The sequence below is a fragment of the Erithacus rubecula genome (genome assembly GCF_903797595.1).
Source record: "Erithacus rubecula genome assembly, chromosome: 5".
NCBI classification, from domain to species: domain Eukaryota; kingdom Metazoa; phylum Chordata; class Aves; order Passeriformes; family Muscicapidae; genus Erithacus; species Erithacus rubecula.
The window spans coordinates 10,990,311-11,003,903 of record NC_136687.1 but is presented as its reverse complement, the minus strand read 5'-3'; the positions used below and the strand labels follow the sequence as shown (position 1 = coordinate 11,003,903).

At 36.9% G+C, this 13,593-nt stretch overlaps 1 protein-coding gene across 2 annotated transcripts in view; it reads right to left on the bottom strand.

The window, feature by feature from the left end:
• Positions 1-1,345: 1,345 nt before the first annotated feature.
• Positions 1,346-13,593, bottom strand: part of EVC2 (EvC ciliary complex subunit 2) — a 65,614-nt gene continuing 53,366 nt past the window's right edge. The window contains exons 17-22 of one of the 2 annotated variants that reach the window (XM_079307032.1): positions 12,362-12,589; positions 10,419-10,627; positions 8,939-9,026; positions 4,229-4,422; positions 3,237-3,338; positions 1,346-2,767 (exon numbers count right to left, since the gene is read on the bottom strand). In XM_079307032.1, coding sequence (XP_079163158.1) covers positions 2,494-2,767; positions 3,237-3,338; positions 4,229-4,422; positions 8,939-9,026; positions 10,419-10,627; positions 12,362-12,589 — 1,095 coding nt within the window. In that variant the 3' untranslated portion in view covers positions 1,346-2,493. The remainder of the gene's footprint in view (positions 2,768-3,236; positions 3,339-4,228; positions 4,423-8,938; positions 9,027-10,418; positions 10,628-12,361; positions 12,590-13,593) is intronic. The other variant, XM_079307031.1, reaches the window with a different exon arrangement.

Here is a 13,593-nt window from a genome sequence, read left to right as displayed (position 1 = left end):
GGCTGTTAGCTACAAGCTAACATTACTGAAGTACAGGTTGAAAAAAATCATAGCAAAGCTACAGTTTATTAGTCTAGCGTGGAGAATAATTTCTTCAATAAAATTTACCATTGCCTGTAAGTTGTTATTTACTGTATGGATTAAAGCATCATTGCCCAAGGACAGTTCCTTTTGCTTTTTCTGTGTATGTTTTGACTCCTTGTCCAATGGTTTCATGTTGAGGGAAGACAGCAGTGCAATGGAGATGGGAGTACACAGGGAACTGTCAAGAGCAACAGGAGAAGCAATGAACTTCCAGGGGAACACAGTTCATTTGGACAATGTTTCAAATACTGAGAACTTGTCCTTATATTACTTCTTGTATTGATGACTGTGAAGCCAAATGGGATGAATTTAAACAGCTTGTCCAGCACACATTCTTTGGGAGACTTCAGCTGTGAAAGAAGGATGGTAATATCTATGGCACACACACAAAACTGCACAATCAACAGCAGGCTCTCTGACCTGAGTGACTCCAAGCTGAATGTAAGTCAACTCTTTTCTGAAGTGGGCTACTTCCTAGCTAGTACTTCTAGGCATAAGAGATGTTAAGATCTGGATGTTTCTTTGAATATGTATTGCATGATATGAGAGTGACTCATAGCAGAGAGTGACTTGCCCTGCTAGAATAGTTACAAACACTGAACTGCTTCAAATTTGTGATGAGGTGTGAGAGAATTACAAATCAGCTTTCTGTTGCTAACACAGGGATTACCTATTCAGGATAATAAACTGATATTGCCATCAATATTCAGATGTTGCATTTTATTATTGTAACCTATTCGAGCTATTGGCCTCCATGTCTTATCTGTGATGAGTTACTGTCATTTTCCTCTTACACTGAAGAGTTCTGGAAGGGACTCACATTCAAGAAGGCACTTCAGCTTTCAAGTGCTCATTGAAGCCATGAGCTGCCCAAATTTTCCAATTGCTTTTTGCCTAGGGCAAATTGCTATCCCGTCTCTTTCTGAAACACCTGAGGCTCCTCTATACAGCTCTGGCCCACCTCCAAGGCAGGACAGACCCTACTCTTTACTCACCTGTGCCTAGGGGATGAAATACCAGACACAGCTAGAACAGCAACTCTGAACTCCCACAACCCTGAGAGATTCCTCTTTCTGTGACAGCAAATACTTCCATGAAAAGACTGAAGAATGCAATCAAATAATAATTAGGATTGACAGTCTAATTAATGCATACGTTTTCTAATGCTAGTAGTGATAGGAAACACTGATTGCTGTTTACTGTGGGATGAATATTTAAACTTGTCAGAGAAGTGGAGAAAAAAGCCATCAGCACATACATGTACATTGTAACATTTTAATTTTTAAATAATATGGCAATAAAAAGGCACAAAATATCTGTACAAGAAAAAATACAAAATATATAATTACAGTGGCCTCAGAGCATAGCATTCAAATACAGTTACAACCCTCTCAAAACAGGCTTGAATAATATAAAATATTAACAAATACATGTGGTGAATTTAATTAGCTTTTTCTTGTTCCTCTTTTTAGGATTCATATTTATAGGATTCTTCAAGTCAACTAGACAGGTTTAAAAATTAACTCTTTTTGAAGCATAAAATTATATTCTTATCAATTTGGAGAAATTCAGAAGTAAGAACTTCAAAAATACCTAGAATTGTGAAAACTGGCAGCACTGCAATCAAAAGAGCTCCTGAAGGCATTACATGCCTATTTACATTTTTCACTTTCCCACTGAGCAAATGTGATGACACTGCTTCACCAAGAAAAAGACTGCAACAGGTTGTAAATATTTAACAGTTTAGAACTGTAGCCACACTCACACTTCAACTGAAGTAAGTTTAGAAACAGTGAAATGCTGAAGATACTCCAAGATGTAAGGCTAAGTACACAAATACATGCTAAAGATCTGGACTATCAGCTGTCACTGTAGAACAGACTGCAGAAGTAACACACAAATCCTATTAGGAACATAATATTAAACAGTAAATTAACTAGAAAACATAAAATCAAAACAGAGGACATGTGGTTCATCCACTTCATCTCTTCATGTCATCTGCTATACTGCAGCTTACCATAAAAATATAAACACAAGAATAGTAAATCAGTATCTGCTATATACAATAAATAACCCTTCTGTATAAACTATGAAAATACAGCCACAGTAAAATCAGTGCAAAAATGACCAAAACATAGTGAACAAACACAGAGTCCTGCCTGCCAAAATGTGCATCATAGAACACCCATATTTTACTTAGTGCAACAAAGCACTTACAAGAATTAAAAAATGCAAGATGCACATCACTAACTGTGCATTTCTAAAATTACATCTATTTCCAATATCAGACAAATCAGATTAAAACAACACACATGTTATTTGAACTGTACATTTCATTCTTCCTCATCATTTTTCTGAATTTTAAACAATTTCCTCGTCCCTAATTGATACTTTAAATGGAAGTTGCTCTTATGAGTCCATGTTTGCACGAGCAGCCTTTTTAGAATTAAGAAAGTTCTTCTTCTTTTTTCTTGGAAAATTATGCAAAGCAAGTGTGGGATCCCTTGGCTCACGGAACAAAAATATCTTTTCCCCTGTGTCTAACAGCTCTATGGCTTCAGCAGTTGCAGAGTTCAGAGAAACAGGTGGACCAGGCTGATCCATAGGAGGATGTGCAGGTGAACATCCCAGGTGAATGAATGCTGCTTTTTCCAAGAGAGCAAGTTGCTTCCTCTTTATCAAGCTACATTAATGAAACAAAAAAAAAAAAGTTGAAAAGTGAAAAATGAGGCAAAAAATCCATACCATACCTTACCACAGAAGTGGTGGCTGGAAGCTAAAGAAAATCATCTTTCAACACAGAGAACTGTAGTTTTACTTCTAATCCCCAATAATTCATGTATCCTTTTCTGAGTTACAAAACTGCAAAAGGAAAGCTAACCTTAAATAAATATAGGGAAGATGAGCAATGTATGTGAAAAATGTGAGAATTTTTTGGATATGTACAGAAAAATCTTTTAAGGTATTTACTACACTGCTTATTATGTGTAAATACGTTGTAGGAAACACAAGCATTAAATAGAACAGTGTTGGAAAATGCATACTTATGAACTAATTTTCTGATTTCTAACAGCTGTAAGAAGAATCTTGGGATATTAAATAAACTATAAACAAAAAAACCTCAGGTACATTTTTTCTGGTTTTCTCCTTACCTGTCTTTTCTCTTGTTTAGAGAAGGGATCTTTTCTAAACTTCTGCTTATTAGATCTTGCCTTATTTTGTTCTCCAGTGTTTGCCACAACTCTTGATTCTTCCTGAAAGAGCAGGAAAGAAACATTACAAATAGCATATTCCCAAATGCATGCATTTTCTTCCCCTCTCTGATTTTAGCTACCACACCCATGACAGCAATACCACAAATGCATTTAGTAAGGGTATTCTAGTACTTTTGCTGCCCTGCCACAAATCATTTAAATCAGCTAAGACCACTCCTCAGGGAATGGTAGCAAGACTTTTATGTGTTCCTTGACAACCCACATGTGCCAACAACTGGTTTCAGTGCCACAGTGCCTGCTTTGGTCTCCTTCCCAAGTCATGCAGGGAGCTGGGAGAGCAGGTCTGCAGCATCCCTTGGTGTTACTGCACAGATTTCAGCTCATGTTAATGGGGCTGAAGGGGAGTGATGAAGGCCCTGAGAGTCTACCAGTCTATGAAAAAAGGGAAACACAATGGCCACTTGGAACTTCAGTAATTAACTACAAAGGGGCAGACATCTGCAAGTTTGCAACTTTCACCATCAGGAAGGAAGATCTCCTTGACATCTTTAAGAGCTACAGACACCTAAAATCCAGTGTGTCATGAACATTATAAAAAAGGTGGAAAGAAAATACTATAGCAAACTCCAATTCAGGCAACAGAAAGAAAATTATCAGAACAGGATTTACAAATCCATAAAATAACTGCTTAATTAATGAACTTAGAAATTTTTAAAAACTTTTTATCAATCCATTTATTATATTTAAAATATTTCACAAAATAAAGTAGCAGTTTAAAGTATTTTTACCCCAGAAAAATAGTTCCAAAGGGAACTTATGTGTCTGTGATTTTTTTTCTATAGCTGTCAATCTCACTGTCCAGCAAATACATATACATGTAAAGCAACAATCTTGTCTTGCAGTAGTCCACTAGAAATCATCACACTTACCTTTTCTTACAGCTGCCAGACTCATCTGCATTACTGCCACTTTCAATAACACCATCTGAGTATTTACTGATGGAATCAAGGACAGAAAGGACCTCACTTTGTGAGCTGGAGGGCAGCAGCAAGTTCAGGACCCTGTGCAAGACTCCCATTGGCACCCTCGTCAGTTTAGCTAAATAACCTGCCAGACGAAGCTCCTAAAGGATCAAATGAGCAGAAGACAGATAAATTCAGCATTGAAAAGAAATGTTAACAAATCTTAATTACTGTTATTAAATAAACAGTCATTATGGAAACAAAAAATATTATTAAAGATGATTTTAGTAGTGACAATTTTGGTATCAAGTGATCGCACTTCCATGTTCACTGTTTTTACCCACAGTGGCCCAAGTATATATCATGGCTGTCCATTTCATTTGGGATCTTGACAATGTAAATGTTAAATAACCAGCTGATCTTGGCCTATTAGCTTAAGGCATGTACTTGATGCCCTTCAGTCTGAAAAACCACAAAGCAATTATATTCTAACATGTAAGGCTTGAGTAATTTATGGATTCTGCTACTATAAGAAAATCCTTTGAAGATAGTAAGGAAGCAATATGGCATTTCGTGGTCTGCAAAATTACAGAAGGAAAAACAGCCCCCAAAAATTTTATATATCATGGTGGATCACTTAATTGTTCAGCTTCTCTTAACACCAGACTGTGATAAGCTCAGAGAACAGCTTGTAACACTTGTTAAGAGGTGAAGGAAAACACCTGCTTATGTTTCGGTACTATTTTTTTATTTCCAAATGTACTGCCCATTTTTGCCCAAAGGTCAGTAGCAAAGCATATTCATATAATGCTCAAACAGACTGAGTTCAAATTTAGTTGTTCCATAGACACTCAGCTGGCCCCATTTCCCCACTCGAAATATCAAAATTCCATTACTGTTTTCTCTGTTGTCATAAATACAGTGGCCCCAGGGTGTTTCTGCAGATCTCTCATGCATCAAATATGAAAAGTCTACAATATATTGAGAACTACATGGAAATTAAAGAGTAAGGCAAATGAAAGCAAATTAAATGTCTCAAAGAATGCCAGAAAAAAAGCTGCTGTTGTCTATTCAAGCCATATATATAACTCAGGTAGCTGAAGTTAGGTAAGACGTGCCAAACACAATGATTCATGACAGCTGAGTTATCTCCACTCTGCAGACCCTCCTGTCCTTGTTGATGGAGGAGATGACAACAAAGCCCTTGTCACATAAAACCCCACAAGGTCCCACCATGCAGGAAGACAGCCAGGCTCTTTGTGCACAGTGATTTCAGAAAGTCACAGCAAATGTTTGCCTCTTTTTCTGCATGACAATTTTTCAGAGGAGTGAATTCACCTAGGAGATCCCTGGATAAACTGAACCTTCTTTGAAAGAAAGCATCAAAAGCAAGGCAGTTTTAAATCAAATTTAGACAGCCACACAAAAAAAGGAAACAAATCAACCTCCTTTTCCCATAATTGTCCTTCAAGCAGAGAATTCTCTCCAAAAGGTAGGAAAACTAGCCACTTTCCAAAGTTTTCTGGCCTCTTCAGTGTTGTTATGGATTTTTCCATGGAAACCACTGAGATGACACAGAATTAACAAGAAAAAATCCTAAGACTGATGAGACATTAGAAAATTGGCACAGTTCTTAAAATATTTTCAGCCTGACCAAGCACCAAAGTTGAACTCCAAAGAGATGCTTGCCCAGGATACTTAGTGAAAGAAATTATTTGATTCTTTTTTGGAGAGGAATGTAAACAAGAGCTTAAATCTTAATACAGACACCTAAATCTAATTTCTATACTACTGTGTTTTATTTCTGGTCTGTAAAAACTGCTCTTCTAGCAACTTACAAAATGTAGTGAGAATAAACATGACATCTTTGAGACCTATTCTGATCTTTTTGGCTAAATGTTCTCAGGACCTTTAAACCAGTTATTTATTATGGATATATATCCTGACTTTAGCACTACTTTCTTCTGTAGCAGTTTCCTCTTTAAAATATTCTTTTCTCTGATCCTTAGCTTTCTGCACTAAGTATGACTAAGACTGAGAGGCAAACTTTAATACTTTTCTAGCAGAACAGAACCAACAATTAAGCAATTCTGTAGGGTGTCACAAGAAGTCAGCAATCCCACAAGTGGCACAGGTGCCCACCAGGCAGATGCACCTGCACATGTACAGCAAAGGGAGCACTGGTGTGGGAACCATCTTCAGATGCTCACAGCTAACCAGATCAGCTTGCAAAAGTGGAAAGAAGTGACTGTGTGCAAACACAGGAATGGTCAGATCAAAAGCCCTCCAGCATGGGATGAACTTGATTCTTCAGGTATATTACTGGTAAAATATCACAAGGGTCAGGAATTTATTTTTCTATAATAACAAATGGATACAAGTACTACTTATGCCACCAATAGCCTCATCTGTATTCCCAGAATATCAACAAATAAAAACAGGAATTAATGGTAGATTGCAAACAGCAGAATTGTTCTTAAGCATTTGGACTGAGCAATGTGTAAACAACTGATGCAAGAATCAAAGAACTCCAGCCATGTTGTGTTTCAAGCTTCTTGGGCTTTTTCCACATGCCAGTCTGCCTGCATCATCTGTTGGATCTAAAATGCACTTAGTGTACCTGGGGCCACAGCTATGAGTTTATTCAAAAGTAACATCTCAGCTAGAGGCTTATGATCCTGAATTCACCATCATTCAAGCAAATCTCCTATTGACCTAGATCTGTCTTGATAAGGATGTAAGCTGAAACACGAAATACAGGAAAGTAATATTTACCTGCTTTGTTTTTTTTTCCAGAGAGGGTGCCATCTACAGCTCTGAAAACTAGTCTCAAGGGGAAAATCCTCTTTAAAGAAAAGAATGAGTGTAAGACTCACATAGTTTCCTAACATTTGTCAATGTAATGTGTTCTATAAATTGCAAGAACACAGGGAAAAGAATGATTTAAAAACTAATTTCCAGCATCAACTCACAGGATAAGCAGATCCAAAAATAGGACTGTGTTACATCATGAGCCTTAATAAATTAGTAAGTTAATATTCTACTAGGGATATGCTTCTTTACTGTTGAATTAAGAATAATCTGGCTTGGAATTATAGTTGGGAGTTTTTATGCTATTATACTTGCTGAAAACAAATTTTGCTTTATATATATGAAGGGTTAATGCACATAGGTTTTATGTAATTTCAATAAAGTATGTTGCAGAGTACCTCTGGGCTACACTTTTTATGAAAAAATACAAACACAAAACCCCAAATGGTATATTTGATGTGTATTTACACAAACAAATTATTTCTTCAGGGAATCTTATCAACAAAACATAAAGCACAGTACCCCAAGTATATGGTGAACAGTGTACCCAGTTTTTCAAGTTCAGTGAGGTGTCAGCAATGCTTTTAAATCTGTCTTCAACATGGCAAGATTTACAACTTTAAGGGTCACTGTTCACCTACTACAGTGCAAAGAGGACAGGGAGCTGTGAAAATGACAACATACTCTGACATACTCTGCATGTTCATGTAATCTCCAAAACAATGATTTTAACCTCTCAACTTGCAATATACATGCCATGCTTGTTGAGAAGACCTTTCACAATGTATATGCATCACAGAAACTTAACAAGCATCATGGGAAGAAGACAAATCACCAAAAGCTAAGGGGAAATGGTCAGTGATCTGCCATTCAGACACACACATCTATGGGGTGGGTGGGATCCAGCCAAGGGGACTGAGCAAACTGGCCAAGTGGTCACTGGGTCATTTTCTATCACTTACCAGCCATCCTGGCTAACTGGAGGGATGCCAGTTGACTGGCAGGAGGTTATCAAGTGGGACACCCATCAGCCCAGAAGGGCTGGAAGGAGGATGTGGGGAACCAGATGCCTGTCAGCCTGACCTCAGAGATTGGTAAGGTTATGGAACAGATCTTTTGGAGGGACTCAGCAGAAACTAAGACACAAGAAAAGCTGAGAGATCCTTAGCCTAAAGTGGTCCTCCCTGGACATGGTGGTCCCTGAAGCTCCCAGTTCATGATACAGGAACTGCGACCACCCTTGTCCCTGGGACACTTGAGCACAGAAAGCTGCTTCACCAGGTCTTTTTTGATGGTAGCTACATATCTCAACCAAGATCAGCCTGCAAATAAAAACTGGGGTCAATCAAGGGATACATTTTCAAGGCCTTTGTGGGACTGACAAGCAGTCAACACACAGCAAATCACCTGAAGACCAGACACTTGTTTTGAAAACAAGCATGAGTAATGATACTAGAAAATTTAAATAGCAGTATCATTTAATTTTGAAACATAATCAATGCAAATCATTCTTCATACTCATCAAAATCTAAACAAAACCCTTTTTTCATTACATGAAAATCCAACTGTAAATCTGTCTGTTAAACAGAAAGTCAGGCACTTCAGCTCTCCACAGAATGAAATGCAATAGGACAAACCCTGAAAGGATTTTTAAATGAACAGAAAGAAGGATAACTCAGTAAAATTTCAAAAGCTGAAAGTAGCTCAGAATTAACTGAAGTGACTGACAGTATAGGCTGCAAACTGGTACCAACTACTAGCAGAGTATCTCTAAATACATCTAATGGCTCCCAAAAAAGAAGAAAAGCTGATATCCAGATACAGCTGTAATTTAAACTTGGAAGCTTTGTTCAATTTCATGCTTACCTGACTATAAATTGCCAGAAATGCATTCGTTTCTATATTTTCCAGGAGATCTTCAAGCACCACACAATTCCATTGCTCATCTCTCAAGCTGAAGTGAAAGACAGAATTAACATTGAAATCTTCCCAGGTGCAATGACTGTATTATAGAAAAGAGAATCTGAATATCACCCATTCAGGAAGCATATCTGTCTGTCAGCAAATTTGCTGTGAGCAGCCTAACTTCTAAAATATGCCAGATGCTCTTCCCTTTTTCCCTGACCCCCCAAACCTCAGATCAGAATCTAAAGCTATGCTCTTGCACACAATTCAAATCTGGAATCACTCCTAAGGAATGTGACTCAACCTGTCCCCATCCTCTTCCCTCCTCTTTAAACTTCATCACCACATTTTAAGGCAAATTGTGGAGCTTTCTGTAGCTGAAATATTATTTAAACAATTAACTTCCTCATTGCTTCTGATTATTTTTTTTTTCTAGACCAAAACATGATGACATTATGTACAAAACTACAAAACTTGATTCTTCCAGTAAGTTTCAAGTAAAGCCTAGCTGCAGTTTCTTTGAAGGCTTCCCTGATAGGTTACTGGCTTGTGGATACTGGTGTAGAGATTTATCTGTCTTCTACTGATTTTTTACTTCTGCTGCAGGAAAGTTATTCATCTAAACTGAGTAGACTTCCAGCCTTTTCAGAATTAAAACATTCTTACCACTATCACAGCCATTTTTAATGTATCAATGGTTTTGTGGAAAACTCTCTTTCTAATGGAAAGCACATTTTGAGGACATTACCTGAAGCTTGAAATGTGCTAGGCTTTTAATATTGTGCAATATTCATGGAAATGTAATTTCTACCTCCTGTAACCCTAAAAGAAGTAATACAATAGGTTGCAATTTTGCAAATTATCACCCATTTTTGCAAGTCAGTCATTATGACAAGACAGATATTTCTATATATCTCCCAAGAGGCATTTTATTTGTCACTGGTATCTTTATTTAAAAACTGGACAGGGAAAATTGAAATTGAAGAGGAGTTTATACATCTCATCAAAAATAATTGTGTGCTAGAGAATTCAGTCTACAGTATAACAATGGAGATGGAAATTCAATTTAAATTGTCTCAGCTATTTCCTCTGACCCCAGATCAGTCCCTCCCTATCTTCTTGAGAGACAAAGTAAGAAGAATAAAATTATTTTCCTCCTTAATGCTAATGAGTATCATTATTTTTCCACTATCCCTGTCAAAAAAATGGTGACTGCCATGCAACACACAGCACAATTTACATGCCATAAAGTTATTATTATTTCACATTTCTTGTTTTAATATTCCCAACTCCTCAGTTATGCTCTTGGCCACAGCATAAGAAAGCAGATGCATGATCCCTCCCCAACACAGCAGAACATTCTTCCTGCTGTTTCTCCAGAATACCTTATGGTCCATATGAACTGCAGTAACATGGTCAAACCTGAGACCAAGGAACTTACCTTTGCTGGTACAGGTTTATAAACTGTCTACATTTATTCATGGCCTGTCTTAACAGAACTGTCACATGTCTTTCTGCATTGGTGTCCACAGCTTCATTTGAGAGTCCCAAACCATCCAGAATCCACCTCTGCCTACTCATTAAATGCTGCTGCCCTGACTCCTTATGCAGCATCTCATACTCCAGCTTCCTGTCAAGTTCTTCAATCTCCTAGAGGTTGAAAGCACATGATGATAAGAAGTTAAATTATAACTTGAAAGAACAAATTTCATTTGGAGTGAAGAAAAAAGATGATGGTATCAGATTTTCTGCTATTACTTTATTCATTTCTTATTCTACCCAGCCACTTGCAGTCATTACACTTTTCAATTCATTGCACAGCTTCAGTAAACATGACTGGCACGTTATGAATATCAGAACAATGGGGAAAGCTATGACTCAATTTTCTTTGTATTAAAAGTCAATGCTCTCTGAAACCTTCCACTATAAAGGACATCCAGCAAGTACACTGCCAGCATGGTGAGATCACAACTAAGGAACACCACCATTCAAATTCATTTGAAAGCTGCAAAAACCCACTGAAACAGCATAAGAAACTCAGAATAACTAGTTTTAGTTATAGCAAATTAACATATAATATCAAAGGGATTTAAGTTAAAAGGCAGTAATTAATAATTAGTCTGATAAAGTTAGGGTTAAAATAAAATGCTCTGAAAATCAAAAGGTTAAAATCCAAAGTCTTCAGGAGACTGGATCCCCATGCTAAAGATCTCACTTTGGTCAAAAAATCAAACTAGACACCAGAAGTAAGGCTTCATGTTCCCATTTCCAATATCACTGTTATCTCACCTCAACCTTTACATTGCTTACTATGTTGAAGCCCCACTTCCTCACCTGTATCTTGGAGAAAATGCTGAATTTTAATCTATTCCTCTACCTCATCAGCTGTATTTAACCTAGTGTTAGCTATTATAGGTCTAACTTCTGCCCCTTCTTCAATCCTTTTTCTTCACCTGCTCAAGGTGAAGGTAAAAACAAGAGAAGGTAAAAACAATTTCTCTGAAAACCCCCTCATACTTATGGCATAAAAGGCAAAAATACTCTTCCTACATACAACTTTCACTATTTCCTACAGAACTAACACAAATTCAGGCAAAACTGGAGGCATATAAGCATTCTAACTGCCACTCTATGAGAAACTGCAGAGATGACCACATTAAAATTTAACAAGGAATTTTCACAGCAGTAGTTGTCTAATGATGTCCTCTAGCAAAGAGGTTTTTCTCAAAAACCCATTTTGTTTGTTCTACTCCAGTGCTCTCCCCAAGCCTCACTTGGATGGTTTCAAATAGCAGATGCAGAAAAAAAATGTCCTTGTGCAAATGGAGCACTGAAGTATTAAAAAGGGATTAGAAAATTGGCACATATCAAGTGTGTAATAAATATGGTGAAGGGAAGAGGTTTTTCCAGATTTTCTACTATTTAAACTGCATGAGTGTGCCTGGAGTGAGATATGTAGGAGGCTGTACAGATAATGTCTAAAAACTTGACAATTGAAGCATATCATGTGGTTATGGATTTTGCATATGGACAGCATTATAACATGAGCAATTCTGTAAGACAGACACAACAGTTTACTCTTCCAGTCATGAGTCCAAATCACTTTTCGACTTTCTCTCTTTCAATCAATAAAATATTAAGTAGTCACCAAAATACTACCCTTTCTGACTGTATTCAACTATAAAAATAAAAAAAAATAGTAATACACAATTTTCCTTGTCTCTTCTTTTCTTTATGTCTTTTAGTGAATGCATTAAAGTGCACATACTTACAGAAATTAAAGTCTGGGCCACCAGAAGCTGCAAACCAGCAGCTAAATCAAAGATATTCTAATAGTCGCCGTTTCCTAACAGGATTTTTTTCTTTTACAACTACATTACTTACAGGATTATGTGCTTCTAAAATCTGAATGCATTCCAGTTTTGACAGGGTTTTTGATGTGTTCAGTTGTTCAAAGAGCAAAGCTTGCACATTTATGATAGCAGTATACAGCTCCAGCATTTTGGATTTTTTAACACTCTTTTGAAAGGCTAAAGAAGCAATATACTCTCCAAGTTTATTTTCCAGATTGCGCAGGTGACACTCTTTTTCAAGCTGCAACTCATCCTTAATCTGAAAAAAAAAAAAAAAAAACAACAAAAAACCCAAAACACAAAAGATAGAAAGATTAACAGAAACTCTTGCATGCACACTTATAATTTTAGTATTCTGTAATTAACAAGCAGGATTATGACAGCAAAGATATCAATGCTGTTATCTTATAATGTAATACACTGTTTCAAGAAGTGCTTTTAACCTTCAATTCCAAGTTTTTACTGTAATAAAAAAAATTACAGTTTAGTCAAATACTGTAAAGAGATCAGGATTTCTTTTGGGGTAGTCAAATCTTTATCATTAAATGCTAACCCAAAACAGAGGGTCTATATAATTTTTATTATAATAAAATTAAAAGCTAGAAAAATAAATCTATGATTACCCACGGTTAAATGGAAAGATTAAATATGCCCTTCTGCTTAGAAAAAAAATGCAACTTATAGAAAGACTGTATTTAGTTTCAACTTGGCAAGTGTCAGTCAATGCTGACTGATGACATTCAACCTACTATTTGAGCAAAAACCGAAAAATCTTCTTATATAAAACAAAGTTGAACTGTAAATCAAAAGTCTATTGGCAATGGATTTCAAATAAGATTAAAAACTGGATTGGATCAACATCAAACAGCATAAACTCAAAGTGATTTAACTCAATAACTGTGTTGGTGCCACACATTTGATGGAACATCCACAGGAACTATTCAAGAGTGAAAGGCAAGTGCAGCATGTGCAGGCACCGGATGCAATGCAGTGTGACTGATGAGCTCTCCATGCTGTACCACTGACATTGACAGCAAGGACACTGCACTGTGACTTTTTCTGTAGGACAATATGCATAGCAGCCAGCTGCAACTACCTTCTTTAGATGCTTCCATCTGAGCTTGTCACTCTAAGCTCCCTTCACACTCAAAGAAAAGATACTTCTCAGTAGGTTTCATATCCTAAAATACGGGTTCCACTGACATGTAAGGTGGATGTCTAAGTTAGACACCTATGGCTACACTGCATATCTAACGTTTAGGC